The 16,166-nt window shown below is 42.0% G+C and overlaps 1 protein-coding gene across 7 annotated transcripts in view; it reads right to left on the reverse strand.

Moving 5' to 3' along the window:
* Positions 1-16,166, reverse strand: part of col18a1b (collagen type XVIII alpha 1 chain b) — a 68,292-nt gene that overhangs the window by 19,364 nt on the left and 32,762 nt on the right. For 6 of the 7 annotated variants that reach the window (XM_080422798.1, XM_080422792.1, XM_080422797.1 and 3 more), the window contains exons 2-16: positions 13,543-14,090; positions 11,323-11,403; positions 10,737-10,796; positions 10,154-10,235; positions 5,378-5,523; positions 4,320-4,337; positions 3,903-4,109; positions 3,669-3,695; positions 3,496-3,558; positions 3,216-3,299; positions 3,065-3,115; positions 2,493-2,624; positions 1,599-1,652; positions 793-837; positions 402-482 (exon numbers count right to left, since the gene is read on the reverse strand). In XM_080422798.1, the coding sequence (XP_080278924.1) occupies positions 402-482; positions 793-837; positions 1,599-1,652; positions 2,493-2,624; positions 3,065-3,115; positions 3,216-3,299; positions 3,496-3,558; positions 3,669-3,695; positions 3,903-4,109; positions 4,320-4,337; positions 5,378-5,523; positions 10,154-10,235; positions 10,737-10,796; positions 11,323-11,403; positions 13,543-14,090 (1,679 nt within the window). The remainder of the gene's footprint in view (positions 1-401; positions 483-792; positions 838-1,598; positions 1,653-2,492; positions 2,625-3,064; positions 3,116-3,215; positions 3,300-3,495; positions 3,559-3,668; positions 3,696-3,902; positions 4,110-4,319; positions 4,338-5,377; positions 5,524-10,153; positions 10,236-10,736; positions 10,797-11,322; positions 11,404-13,542; positions 14,091-16,166) is intronic. The other variant, XM_080422796.1, reaches the window with a different exon arrangement.

Consider the following 16,166-nt stretch of genomic DNA (forward strand, 5'->3'; position numbering starts at 1 on the left):
AACAATCAAAAGCAGGAGATGACGAACAGCACAATCAATTCAATCAAACCCTCTGCAAGTTAACTCAATTCATTTCAATACATTACATCAGAACAAAACAGCCTTAAAAAAAAACGTTGAGTAAAACATGTAAACTCGGGTTATTGCCGTAATCACACTTATGCGATGCATGTCTGTCAATGCATTAATAGACGTATTGCCATAACCTGATTATTCACAGTAACCAGTGTTTTAGTGCGCATGCAAACACTCACTGAAATATGGCCAACATCATGCATTGATAACAAGGAGAAAGGACAGGACAGAGAGTCTATGACTTTGCTGTGATGGGGTTAGTAAGGAGATAGAAGCGGCAGAAAATAAATAGAAATGGAAACCAAACCAAAGCAGAAACCCAATACCTGTTCCCCGTTACACGCAGGAGTACCAGGAGTAAAGTAAGACAGGAGACCGGTGAAAAAGTCGGAGGCAGATGAGTCTTGCTAGAGGAAGGTAGATATCAGGGAGAGAAACCCATCTATTTTTGCACCAGCCAGAAAGTAATGTTCACTTCAGTTTAGGGAACAAACCTAGGATTTATTTCCACTGGAATTATCACAACTGTGGTCTAAGCTCTAAGAGCTGGAGCCCCCTCCACTAAATAGATTTTCGATTCCTCTGTAAATGCACTACAGTAAATGCGCAAGATGTGCATTTACGGCATTTAAATCCATCAGATTCCTGTTAGTCATGTTCAGCCTGAAGACAGACTTACTGTAAAATGAATCCATCTGGGACAATTATAAAACTCACCTTCTCTCCAGCAGATCCAGGAAGGCCAAGGTCACCACAGTCACCCTGAAGAAATAGAAGAAATGAAAGATCGAACAGAGAGATTTATAACGCATTTTAATCATCTGTTTCCCTGACAGGAGTCAGTTGAGCATCAACACATCAGGTTAAGTTGAAAACACTGTTTCTCAATGTTGGGTCCAGAAAAATGATTGATAGTTAGGACTAAATGGACCCATTGCTGGTCTATATTTCTGAGAGTTAACTCTGAGGATTTTATAGTGTAGCTTGGGGTCTCAGAGATAAAAAATAATATCAAATGGGGGACCATGTCTGCAGGTCTACTGCATATTAAGCTGGGGGGGGGGTTACTGAAATTAAAAAGGTTGAGAAAAACTGGTTGAAAAAATATGATGAAATCAACTTGTAGTGTGACACTGAGGTGACATGATGACCTCAAGATCCTCCGTGGGTTTGCACTGTAACGCTGCACACTTGCATTTATGATTTCAGAATATTTGAATGTTTTACTCCAAATGGTGGTCCTTTTTAAGCGGCAGAAGATAAATACAGCAATGTAATGTATATAGCAACTAACAAACTTCATCTTCATATACTGTAGCTTTAAGAGATGTTGAAATCTTGAATTCAGATAACGACTTTTCACCCAGATTAGATGTATATAGTATAACATTTTGCTTTCCAAGTCCTCTGTTTGTAGTGCGTACGTGCTTGCGTGCGTACCTACGTATGTGCGTGTGTCCGTGTGTGTGTCCGTGTGTCCGTGTGTGTCCGTGTGTGTGTGTGTGTGTGTTCAGCACACTCACCTTCGCTCCAGCAGCCCCAGTTGGGCCTACCCGTCCAGATGGACCTGGAGGTCCCTGAAACAGAAGACAGATATAAAGTGAGACCATCACGTGTTCTGTAAAGTAATGTACAGTGTCTATAATATAAAATACAAGATTTAGAGATGGAGACAAAGTAGTAATGCAGTGAAATATTGTGTTTCCCCACTGAAGTGCAAATGATGCCATAACCAACCAAACCAATGTTGTTATTCACATCACATTTCAAGTTGGAAAGTGGAAAATAAAATGGCAATGCTTGGATGTCTGAAATACCTCACCTTATAAATAGCGTTTGATGGGTGTTTATTAATTAGGCATTTTATTGCTCTGTGGGCGCCTGCCTTGTTTTCAATGTTTTTTAGCTGACCTATTACAAGTTGGGAGTGAGAGTGACACTTCTGCATTGTCAGAGGGACTAGCGGGAACGTTGAAAAGCGACGAGACAGGGCTGTGTCAAACGGGTGACAGGGTTGAATCAAATAGGTGACGCAACGGGTGCCTTTGCCACAACTCGCGAGTTGTCACTATAGTACGAAGTGAGAGTGAGAATATGTTGCTGTGATGCATTATTTTGCATGGTGCAACCTGCAATATCACTACATCAAACTGATGTTGATGACGTGATAGTATTATAAGTATGGTGCTTTCTGCCATTTTAAGAACATTATTTAAAGGCATAGATAGTACAGCTGAAGGGGAACTTTAAGAGGAGGCAGGGAATGAGGAGATGGTATTCAACGTAGGTCTTGATTGTTTGTCTTGATTTGTACCCATTTTGTCAGTCAATTAGGTCTGTGTTCTAACATTTAATAACTGTGCAAACTTTATAACATCATGTAATCAGGTTCTCAAAGAAAACACAATGATACTCACGGGTAAACCTGGCACTCCATTATTCCCTGGAGGTCCGGGAGGTCCAAAGGCTACAGGGCCATCGGCTCCCACAGCCACCGATCTACCAGGGGGTCCTGGAGGACCTGGGGGTCCTGGAAGCCCCTGGAGCCCCTAGAGAACCACAAAAAGAATAATTAACCTCATGTATTACATGATGTCTTATACATTTGCGCTATGTGGGTAATTAACCCATTAATACCGGGAAAGCATCTGTGTCATTTTTAGACTTCTTTGGGCTATCAAAAAAATTGCAGATACACAAGCTCATAGCACGGCACCGAGTGCCGCCTATGAGCTTGTAGATCTGCTATTTTTAGAAAAATCGTGGAAAATGTGTGCAAATCTATAAATTTTTTAAAGCGAACATTTGTAAAATATCTTGTTCCAGGGACCTCCAGAAGCAAAGATTTGAGTTAAAAATGTTCGCTTAAACAATATAATACTCAAAGATTTGCACAAAGTTTCACGATAAAAAAGATGCGTTCCCGGATTGAAAGGGTTAAATACAATTTATTATATCGAATTTATTGTATCCGGAACATTCAACCTACCCGTAATCTGTCCAAATCTGGGAAACCGGAGCCTTCCATGTCAAAGAATGTCTATGAAACAGAATTAAAGCAGCATTATAGAAATTACATATACTGTACATGCCATGTAAAGTGTAATCCTCACATCAGTGTTCTCTCAGAGTGCACCTACCGGCCGGTCACCAGTGGAAGGTCCGGCAGCTCCAGGTGGCCCTGGGGGACCCCGCGGCCCTGGGCGACCGTCGCCGCGCTCTCCCTTGAAAGGTCAGAGGTCACACACGTTTCCATTTTTCACAAGCCGTTACGATCTCATTCCCAAAGAGCAGAAATACATTCTGCACAATGTATCTACATTTGTTCATCCATCCATCGTTTCACAATGTATCTAACCACCCATTAATTAACCCAATCCATCCATCCATCAATCCATCCATCCATCCATACATACATACCTTATCTCCTCTGAGTCCAGAAGTGCCTGGTGTTCCTGGAAAACCTCTTGGCCCAGCGGGACCCTGGACACCATAATCAAATCATGTGTCATACTGTATATTCACATTTTTTAAACCCATTTTGAAGTGTCATTCCAGGGTTTTCAATGAGAATTGAAATGAGAAAAACTTACCACTTTCCCATCCTCTCCTGGATCTCCCTGTAAGATATAATATTTATAATCAATGAGTTGATTCATGCTTATGCAATACATCATCATACATGGAGGATATGAGTGACAAATTGGCTCTTCATTGGATCTTAAGTTTAGTTTTAGTTATATAAAACAGTCCAAACGTTCAAATCCAGCTACTGAATTGTCTATCAACTACGTGGCAAGGTTTCTACCCATGAAGCCACCACTCACAGCTTCTCCCTCAGCTCCTGGGGGTCCCGCGGGCCCTTCCAACCCTGGGGGTCCCACTGGCCCCGGGGGTCCGGACACCTGCTGGACGGAAGAGCCATCGCCAAGTCGGACCACCTCCGCTGCAGGCCCATGAGGACCAGGTGGGCCACGAGGTCCGGCTGGACCACGGTCTCCTTTGTTTCCAGGGTAACCAACCCCCGAACCACCCTGGTAGGAGAAAAAAACAACACCGTAATGTTGAAGACTGAATGACTTGTGACGTATTGTGTAGATCTACAAAAATGTTAATATATAAGTCAGTCATACTCATAAGGTCAGTACAGGATGACTTTCATCCCAATGATTATGTGAAAATTGGGATTGAACGTGGATGGAAGAAATGACAAATTTAAATGAAATTGATTTAAGAGAACATACCTTGGTGCCTTTGTCACCCTGAAACAAAGAGAATAGGATAAAGTTGATTACAAACTAGTATGTTTTAGTAATTTCTGTCCTGCAGCAGTTTGATCACTCATATTTTGCAGATATTCAACATTCCATTCTTCATATGGTTCAATAGTATATTGAATACACCACTGCAGCGGTTCCCAGACCTTTTCTGGATCAGAACCCACTTGAAAATCTCGAAAGCATTTGCGGCCCACCCATCTGACCACTTAACATGGTAGCCAATACAACACATGATGTGTTCTCAGAGCAGTTTATTTTACTGATCAATCAATTCTTCATTTTAAAATGTAGTCGTTATGCCAATTAATTCCTCCCCACACACATTTCTGTGTTGTCACTGTTGTTGTATCCTACTGACTCACCTGCCAGTGAGGAGCCCCCACCGCGAGGACATACAGTAGGGCCTTCATTCCACAGGTAACACCCCACCCCAGCCCATAGGAGTACATGCAATGACCAATATCACCCTCTCCGTCCGGCTTCCAGAATCACAGTGATAACACATTTTTCAAGGTTTAAAAGAACAAAATGCCATGAATTTTTTTTAACATTACTTTTTTATATTATTATAGAATGGTGCTTTGCCAATGATTTGGGGGCCCACTTGCACTACCCTGGAGGCCCACAGGTTGTGAATTGCTGCTCTTCCCATATGAGACAAGTCCAGGTGTACCATGGGATTTTCTGACAATCACATTTTATTACTGCAATATACTGTTTGACTGTACTTTATATTATTTTTTGTTTACTATATCAGTACTTTGTACACACATTTTTTTTAATTTACTTTTTACAACTTCCAACCTGGCGTCCCTATTTTGGGCATTTAAAAATAAATTTAAAGTGATTAAAATTGTAATATAAACAATCCTGCAACTTGTGCCTTGAGTTTTGACTTGCCCATTGGTGTGCACTGGGCACAAAGATGTTTGAAAACCACTGCTCTACGTAAATAAAGTTTATTGACACACTGACAGGCACGTACGCACGCACGCACACACGCACACACACACACACAATACCTTTTGCCCTCGTTCTCCTCCACCTCCTTGTGAGGAGGTTCCAGATCCGGTGCCGGAAACAGAGTCTCCCTTGGGTCCCACAGCGCCTGTGTCCCCTCTACTGCCCTTCTCCCCTCTGTCACCCTTCTCACCTCTACCTGCAGGGCCTGGAGGACAGTCACAGGTCAAAGTCAGGATTAACACACACAGACCCTCTGTGACCTAGAATCGCAGAGAGCAGTTTGTCCCAGTAGTGAAACTGAGCGATGTCAAGTTTATCTCCTGTAATTTTAGCACACAAGTATTAAGGGAACCGTTTTGTAGTAGTGTATACTTTGGCACAGTTTGTATTTATATATGATTAAAATCCTTATCATGACCTGTGACCTTTAAATAGACAATTGCCATTGTTGCATGAGGGTACTCTACTATTTGAGTAGAGTGTGGGAAAACATAAAGTACAATACAGTAAGTGCCTTGGGAACCAACATCTCCTGAGCCATGTGGCCCAGAGGTCAGGAGCCTATATCCTGTTTCCATAGCATGAGGCAACATTGCAACCAATAGAAACTAGGTTCTATTGCACATTCTAAGATCCCTATATTAAAAGATGGCTTCTCATTGTCAAACACACATTTGCCAGATGAAGTCTGAGGCTCTTAACATGTTTTTTTCTCCACTAAGAAATGTTTTGGTTCCAAATATAAGAGAGAAGGGCTCGCAATTCACTTTTAACACTCCAAAGATTTTATTCAAAACAGCACGTACGAAACGATGTTTCAACCTTGCGGTCTTCTTCATGTTAATTTCAAATATAGACATTGTTCAGGAGTTTGTAGGAACTGAGCCATGAGACACAAAACAAAATGTACCAAATATTGCTTATACTGCTTATATGAATATAATATGACAGATAACTAGAAAATGTGCTCCTCGGAGCACAAGTCTCCGCCAGCAGACTATAGCAATTATATTATCATAGCAATAACTAATGAGATACAGTAGAGTAAAAGATATATACTGTAGTTAAATAAAAAGGTGTATGTTAAAGAAATATTTATTTAAAAAAAAATGATTTAAAAATCATATTTTGTCTTCTAATGTTTAAAAATATGTTTAAAACTAGAAAATGTGATTGACACCTATTTATAGAATTGTATTTCGTCATGCATTCCTCTAGCCAATCAAAGGCATTGGTGTCAACATATTAATACGTATTAAGATTTCGGTCTTGTTGTGGGATCAATTCAACTCTAGTCCTCTTCTGTGTTACTGTTGTAGATGAGTATGCTTTCTTAGCTTTGGCCTTCTGCGCCTTTGCTTGACCAATGTCAGGTGTTCTCAAAGGGACACACACACGCACGGATGGGTGATTTGGACTAGAAGATACTGTTCCAATCAAGACTGATTGATCCTGTCTTACCTCGCTTCAAAAACGTAAACGGCTTTTTGAAGTGACTAACCTTTTTATTATAGGATTGTATTTCGTCATGCGTCCCTCTAGCCAATCAGAGACATTGATGTCAACATATTGACACGTATTAAGAGTTCGGCTTTGTTGTGGGATCATTTCAACTCTAGTCCTCTTCTACGTTACAATTGTAGATGAGTATGCTTTCTTAGCTTTGGCCTTCTGCGCCTTTGCTTGACCAATGTTAGGTGTTCTCAGAGGGAAACACACACGCACAGACGGGTGACTTGGACTTACTGAAGGTACTGTTCCAATCAAGTCTGATTGATCCTGTTTTACCTCACTTCAAAAAGTAGGGGCTTTTTGAAGTGACACACCTATTTATAGAATTTTATTTCGTCACGCGTCCCTCTAGCCAATCAGAGGCATTGGTGTCAACAAATTGACACGTGTCACGTGGAGCTTGCCCAATGTTAGCTTGGCTAACAATGTTTGCTCACACAAAGCGAAAACATATTCTCCACCTTCGGCGGAGACAATTATTAGATAGCTTTACTCTTTAGTGATATCTCACTTTTCTTAACAGTCTTTTGTGGCACGGTGTAAAATAAATAGAAATAGTAGACATGACTTGGTTAGTAGAAGTAATGTAATGTAGTGTCCATTAGATGGCGATATAGCATAATACATACCAATACTACAGTAACCCCTGCATAGTTTTCATATGTGAATCAAATGTACAATATGCATAGCATGATAATTTATTTCTCCGATAATGTTGCAAATAGTTTGTTTTCTTTGTTGTGGGCCTATCAAGCCCTTTGAGACTGTAACAGCGATTAAGGGCTCTACAGATGAATGTGATTTGACCTGAACCCTTTCTTCAATGCATGGACATGCTTCTGTACAGGATGCTGTACAGGCAATTGCCATTATGTCAGTCAATGGCATTGACTTTTTTATGGGATTCTGTAGGAGGTGAGCAGTCTAGAAATGGGTCAGTCTCTGAGTGGGTTCCCCAAGGGAAATGGGAAATACCTCCCATTGGTAGGGGAGGTACTGTATTCCCTATTCTTGCTTGCTCCCAAGGTGAAATTCTTTTAGTACAGCATTTCAACCTGAGTTGACCATAAAGGTCAAAATGTTGTACTAAATATATGTCAGTTTTGGAGAAACAAGATTCACTGTGCGCATAATCTATCTTCTTCTTGCTTGTACTATATATTTTTCATTTTGCACCTGTTTAAATTCTCGTTTGGATGCACTTCCTTGGACTGACGTCACACGGACATGAAGTCCGAGATCCACATGAAGCCTCGCTGTTATTAGACCCCATCTTATGGTGTGGCTCTGCAGGAGTCTAGCCATTTATGCAGTAAGAGGGTCGTCTGTGTGTCTGTGTGTCCAGAGGTAATCTCACAAACCGCTGGACCGATCAGCACCTCTTGTGCACACTACCAGTAGTACCTAATTTTTCTTTTGAAATATTTGACTTTAATTTTCTAAAGTAAGTCAATAAGGCTCTGATCAGACTGAAACCTTGCCAAGATTTGAAGTCATAATTACATAGATATGTCATAGACGGCTGATAGATGACTGTGATGTCCCAGGCTGGCCACATGAATCCTGAGATCCACATGATAACATTTTTTACATTAAGCGTGACTAAATAAGTAACTACTATTTTGGAGATCTTAATACAAAGCAGTTAGTTTTGCACCACTAACTGCTTTGTATCAGTCATTCATTTAATATGACAAATCAAGACCAAACTATTAGCCCAACACATTGTCCATTCTATACTGTGATAGCAGGACTTTCAAAACCAATGAGCTGTGAATATGAATGAACCCTTCAATCCATTTGATTTCTTCAGAGGCAGGTTGTTGAGCCTTTGCTTTCCCAGTGACCCATGTTTGTAGTCCACAGGGGGTTGACGAGAACCGTCAGCCTAGCTGTCTACAGTGCACAAATACAACACAGACCCATGTTTTCCCCGGTGCCTACCGCTGGATGCACGAAAGCTGCATGTACCAGCCTGCACAGAGAAGCCTGTAAGACCTTGTTAAAATCTCCACAAATGTCTTGACTGAGAAGTGATGAAAGAAACTATCCTTGTTTTAAGAAGCTTTCAGTCTTGTTCATATAACCAGATTCAATATAATGCACAGGAGTGTACAGTACGTACAGCATATTGACTGATTTGAGTTTTTTACAGTAGAGAGACACAGGAAAGAGGGGGTAGAGACAGGACATCGCAATGCTGCTTTAAGTCATGAGTTGTTCAATTGAACCCTTAAAGATTTAAGAACCCATGGATTCAAGATTTTATTTATCACATTTATATGCAGTTATGCAATCGTAAAATTCTTTGACCTTTACACTGCATCACATGACACGTTCTTTTTTTTCTTCACAAAATAACTAGTCTCCGATTCATCTTTTTGGTTGAAGATCAGTCAGTTATCTTTGCAAGCGATACAGTCGCGTGACAAAGTATAAATTGGGCTTTTGACACGCCACAAATCCATGCTATATTACCTAGTAGGAGTGGCTCGAAAGTTGAAAATGTACTTCTGACAGATTGTCTTGTTTCCCTCTGCTGAACCTGAAGCATGAGACCTGATCAACTGTCCAATACCCCCCATAACAGGTCATTCTGCTTTCAGTCTCCCCTTGAGGGCGCTAGAGAGCTTCATGTCCACATCACTCTAAGCTTACTGACAACTACTTTCACATGTATGTCTTTAAGATGGCCTACTACAGTATTTTAGTGTAATTTTAGGAAGCGTTTTTGTTGTCAGAACAACTATATATTACAGTATACAATGTATATTTCTCAACGGTTCAAGGACAGTTGTCCTTGAGGGGGTTCCGGGGGGTCTCCATCTAAAAGATTGATAGTTAGGAACAAAATGGACCCTTAGAGGTTTATAACTCCGACAGTGCACAAATGGAGTTAAATTAGCACTGACAATTCTGCAGTGTAGATTGGGGTCCCAGATATTGTCAGTAAATTGTATCAAATGGGGGTCCATACCAAACTGGGAGTCCTTGATGTTAAAAAGGTTGAGAATAACTACCATATATAAATGACTGTTGAGATTATATGACACTCAATACCCTGAAGAAGACTCATGAAACATTAGTAGCTTTTATTTAATACATCTTTCTTGCATCGTGGCTGCGAGTGTGGCTTCCTTCATATTTGAACATTTCCACTACCCTTTTCCACAATGTATGTTCCTCAGTGATAAAAAGAAAGAAAGAAAATATTTCGACCACCATGAACGCTGAGCTAAATCTGCTCATATTTACTCTAAGTGCAGCCGACTAAATCCATGTAAAGATAAACTACACGACCACGAGTGATTGAGTGCTCATACCTGAGCCTGCTGAGACTCTGGAGCCCTTTGATGATGTCAGGCTGGGCTCTGGCACCGGCTGAACTCGAGACGGAGGGGTGGTCTGTGGGACAGAAAACACAGAGGAGCAGAGTTAGATAGAGGGGTGGTCTGTGGGATGGAAACACTGAAGAGCAGAGTTAAATAGAGGGGTGGTCTGTGGGATGGAAACACTGAAGAGCAGAGTTAGATAGAGGGGTGGTGGCCCGGACCGCTGGCCTTGAGGTCCGGGCACCTAGGCTGCAATGGTTCGAATCCCGATCACGACGACCTTTGCTGCGTGTCACTCCCCGTCTCTCTCTCTTCCCATTTCCTGTCTATCTACTATATACTATCAATAAAAAGGCAAAAAAGCTGTGGTCTGTGGGAGAGACCAGAACATTGACAGACCAGAGCGGAACAGGACAAGACAAAACATGGAAACTATAGAGGTGTACAGCTGAGTCGCAAGGCTGTGTTTCTGCCCAAGTTTGTTTTTGTGTTTTCAGCACCCTCTGGTGGACAAATCTGTGGACAGAGTGACAGACAGACAGACAGACAGACAGACAGTATTATAAAGACAGACCTTTACTCTGGTATTAGTCTGTCTCCTGTCCCCATCTCCACTCCCAAAATCACCTGAGCCCTGAGAGAGAGAGAAAGAGAAAGAGAAAAAGAGAGAGAGAGAAGGGGGAGATGTGTCAGGCAGGGGTTAGGCGCTGCTCAGTATAATGGCAAATTAAATTTCATTCATTAATATAGGTCCCAACTCCTTGGGGTGTTTTTTGTCACTATACATTTGCACATACCTGAAATTTGTCCTTTGCATTTACCCATCCTATAATCACTATAGGAGCAGTGAGCAACCATTGTGTGGCGCTCGGGGAGCAATTAGGGGCTTTAGAGTCAGGGAGTCACATCAACACATTGGAGACCTGGCCTGGAATCGTACCTGGGACAACCAGGGGCTCTGGCTCCCCCAGGCGGGCTCATGCACTTACCACTCAGCTTATGGCCATGTCTGGAATTCCTTTTCTACGTTCTGACAAAGTGGTGTGTTCCATGCATTGTCTATGGCGAGGAGCCATTCGTTGCGACAGCCGGCAAAAAGTGGCGTGTGAAATAGTTGAGGAAAGTTCTACTTTTTCATTTACGTCACACGAAATACTCACAGCATCAGTGTCATCCTCGTCATCGCAGAGGCGCTCCGCGGCCTGAGGGTTCCCCACGACTTTCAACATGGCAATGCCACCCTACACACACACACACACACACACACACACACACACACACACACACACACACACACACACACACACACACACACACACACACACACACACACACACACACACACACACACACACACACACACAACATTGACAGTGAGCTCTTCCGTTGTGAATGACAAAACTCTTGTCTGTTATTCCACAGCTTGCAATCAATCAGGTCACAACATGAATCCTCCATGAATCTCCTGAGAGGTGGAAAATGCGAGCGTGGCAGAGACATGACTCATAGCATTCACAGTCCACAGTAATACCCTCAGTGTTATTGAAAACATCCGTACACTCTCCGAGATAATTGAAATGGAAAGACACATTTGACATCACCGGGCATACACAGAGAAAATCACAGAAGACATAGGGTGTTGTTTTGTATGGCGTGGTTCTGCAAGAGGCTAGCCATCTATGAGAGAGGGTCTTTGTGTGTGTTTCCGTGTGTCTGGGGCTAATCCCACAAACCTCTGGACCGATCAACACCAAAGTTAGCATGCTCAATGCACGCCACAGAGGTACCTATTCACATATCGTCTCTGTGTGCGGTGGAAATCTCATACAGTATGTCCAAAACTGTTACTTTTCAGAATAAAAAATAATAATAATGCAGATCTACGAACTCAAAACGTGGCGTGTAGTACAGTGTCACACTTTTGTGTGACACTGTACAGTAGTATGGTGACTACTGTACTGTAGTATGATCAAGTAGGGTTTGAAAAATCCCCCCCCCGTGAGTAGAGGTTAAAGGTGGTACAGGCTGCAGACCAGATGGATTATGACCTTTGCCCCTGGGTGACAAAATGGAAACAAAAGACGGAGTTGTACATGTAAAGAATGATCAGACAGGCATTAAATGGAAGAATAGAATAGAATAGAATAGTGTAGAACTGAATAGCAGTGTTGAGTTTTTTATCGTCGTCGTATGTTTGACAAACTGTAATCAAACAAATAAAAAGATCAAGATATCTAAATATATACACATACTGTTGCATAATACCAGCAGATACAGTATGTACATGAGGTTAAGCATAAGGTGTGAAAGTGGTAACTCATTGGTAGGTCCACATAGTGGCAGGTATGTGCATGATTAGACATTAGGTGCAAAAAAACACACATGGCAGAAACTTTACAGGGGGAAAAGTGCAAACCCATGGGAGACATTTGTTGGAAACTACAGGCCACGAGAAATATTTAAGGATTTTAATTACCGCCAGTCTTCTTTGTCACTTCAAGGTTCATGTGACCATCACATGTGGTCAGCTGGGTCACTGATTGGGCACAACTAAGGCCAGGGTCAGAGGTGAAAGGTCATGTCATAGCTTTACAGGGGATAGGAGGAGGATTAAGTCTGTCTTTCTTGTTAGCACTGACCCAGACACTTACAATGCCACAGGGAGAGCTTCAAGTAGGGATTTAGTCTGAATTGGGATATAAATTAGGTTTTCAACATGTGTGCTAGCTCAAGCTGTGCACGCTCACCAAAACAAATCTACACAGGCTACTGCTAACTGCACACAGATGCATAAAGATACACACATACAGTACACGTGCGTCCACAAACAATTCTACATAAAGAAGGCCGCCCTGACCCAAGAAGTGATGCAGAAGTCTGCATCCTGAGTCCCGTTCCGTGCAACAAGACAACTTTACCTGCAACACACTTAATTCTACCAGTCTATAGGCCAATAGCCATAGTGAAATCAACATTATATAATTCAGTTCTCAACCTCACCAACTTGAAAAGGCTGGTCTCTGCATGATTGTATGCAGCAAAAAACACAGTGTAATTTTTTCTATATTAAATTAACTAATCGATTAGTTGACAAATTCCCATGACTATTAGTAAGCTAAGAATAATTTTGATCGAGGACAGCCCTACATCCCTGTACTGCTGGCAAAGACCCCAAGCTGGCAACCTTCATTTATTGCCTTATTGGCGAATAAAACAGATTACAGTTCTGATTCTGAAATATGAAATCAATTTAGAAAAGGGTATAAAGCATTTCAGCTGAATTATCAAAAGTGGTTAGGGCACTGAAACGATTCAAAAACACTATGCAGCCCCACTGACAGTTATGATCCACATGAAAGTCTGACGCGCTCACACATTACCTGGTAGCGGTCGGGGTCAGCGCCGCCCGCCTGGCCCACGAAGATGCCCGCCGCGGGGTCCAGCTCCATATCGTCGGGCGAGCGCTCGAACTTCACCACCTGCGGCACCGAGTCACATCCCTGGTAGAAGGTCACCTGGTCCTCAAAGACAGACAGCGAGAAGCGCGTCCAGGTCTCCGTGAGGCGCGGCACGTCGAAGGCGGCCGCCTCGTACGACTCCTCGGAGTCGGGCTCGGTGTAGAAGAAGTGCAGCCGGCGGTGGGTCCCCCCGGGCGCCACGCGGCTCAGCTTGACGCCGATGTACATGAACTTCTGAGGGCCGTCGGTGATGGCGAACAGGACGGACTGGTCGTCGGTCGCCGGCTTGACATGGAAAAGCAGGGAGAAGTGGCGGTAAAAGGGATTGGGGACGTGGGCCAGGGCCGGCTGGCCGGCCGCCGCCGAGGGCCCGAAGAGGTAGGCCATGGTGCCGCCCGGCCCGAATATCCTGGTGATTTCATTTGGCAGAGGGTCTCCAATCAACTGGAGCAGAGAAACACCACTCTCTTCTGTGGAATAAAACAATTAAGATATTCATGGTTTTAGAGGAACACAAACAAAACAATTTGTTTTTATTGAGTTATTTAAATCTTAAAACTCTAGACAAGAAGTTAATATTCACAGACACAACAACATGGGTAAGTGGTCAAGAAATTAAGAGTGCAAGAAAACAAAGATATTATAGATACCGATATTATGGTACAAAGTCACACGGATAGCAAGTAAGCATATATACCTATAGCATCTGGGCTGTCTAAATGGCCAGTGAGAAGGAAGTTCACATAAGTAGTAGTCAATTAAGTCTGATTCACTGAGTCGACCAAAATCCCTCAGGTCATAATGTGGTGGAATAATACAAACGTCTAATTCGATAGGCCAAACCACCCGTAGCCCCCTGAGGTCAAAATGGTGAACCACAGACCTCAATGGGAAAATCCCACCGACATGTTGACCGCACATTGACCACGACTGGTTTAACTGATGCTGTGTTCCTGTTGTTTTAAGTTAGTCAAGCCTATCCCCGCGAGGATGAATTCGAAACAATTCAGTGAGTGAATTCTCCTTCCTTGTGGCTTCTTCTTATGTCTGATTTATACATAGTTGCGCGGCGGTGTCTCACACCAAAAATAGCCGTTCTGCCAGACCACAATGCATGTCGCAGCGCAATGTGTTGAGTGCTTGTAGATCTGCTGTTTTCTGAGCGTGACACCTACATGCAACTAAGCATTACTCAAGCTTTATAATGCCATCTACACCTCACCCAGAATGAAAAGCCAAAAAAACAAAACAACTAAGTATGGCTGGACCCTTAACTGCATCATTTTCAGTGAACATGATATGAATACTTATTGTTCAGTTTCAACATGTAGTTCAACATGCAATCTACATTTCTTTATTAAATTCCTTTTAAATTCATATTGCATTAATATACATCCTAAATGTCACCGATAATTTACAATATAAGATGCAATTTTTACAATTCTATTCCTCTCACTTCCACTCCACTCTGGCCTACTTTGAACTAATTACTGACTGTACGTATATTAAAAGCAACAATGTCTGTCTTTGATACAGTATGTGCTCGGAAATCTTCATGTTCACTACACCACATGCGTTCTTTATTTGGGTATTTCCATTTAAGCATTTATTCAGCCACATTTAGAGGAAAATACAAAACATTAACTACATTTATGAACCAAGAATGTGAAACACTTTCAAACTTTAAGCCTGCCAGCTGTAAGAGGAACAAATCAAATATACACACAAACAAATACTGGACCTGGCTGTAACCTGTGTTAAATAGTTGAATGCTCCCAAACAATGAAATACTAGACAGCAGGGAGTGATAAGCTCCAAATACGATTTACTGTTGATAAAGAAGAATACCTCTGACTATAATGTATAGTTTCTCACTCGTATTCAACTATGTTTTGACACTGACTTGGCGTATTTTCAGAAGACATAGGATGCAGGAGTTTTTCTATGCCTATATTGTATTGTCTGCATTGCACCAAACACCTGGTAGATGCACTTGTATTAATGGTATGCGCATAAACTACGTTTTGAAAACTTGAAATGCCACTCTGACACAAACAACAATACAATTACAGTACCTTTTCACACTTGACAACATTTAACATTCAACGGTTCCAAGTTTATTTCCTGTTGCAGTGTTTGTGAATATCAGCAGCATGAGAGGAAATAAACTTGGGCCAAAGCGGTTAACTAGCAGCAATGCAATTCCACTGACAATGTCTATAGGGACTAACAAAATATTAAATATCAAAGCCTCACAAAAACACTTCAAACTTAATGCACCCATGGGATTGTGATAATACAAAACCAGCCCTGACCGGACTACATAGATGTGTCCAGACATTAATGATTTCACTGCACCATCCGCCCAGGACAAACAATTAACATATTACTCATCAGAAATGATTGAGGGGCATTTCACTTCTATTTTCACACAAACACACAACCCACGGCTGCTGCTATATTGAACATAGTGTGCCTAATCTAAACAAAACTGTACATCCCATAGCCTGATGTGCTATTTGATACTTTGTTGTTAGGTCAACCGA

The sequence above is a fragment of the Gymnoscopelus braueri genome, assembly GCF_963280865.1.
Source record: "Gymnoscopelus braueri genome assembly, chromosome: 24".
Taxonomy (NCBI): Eukaryota; Metazoa; Chordata; class Actinopteri; order Myctophiformes; family Myctophidae; genus Gymnoscopelus; species Gymnoscopelus braueri.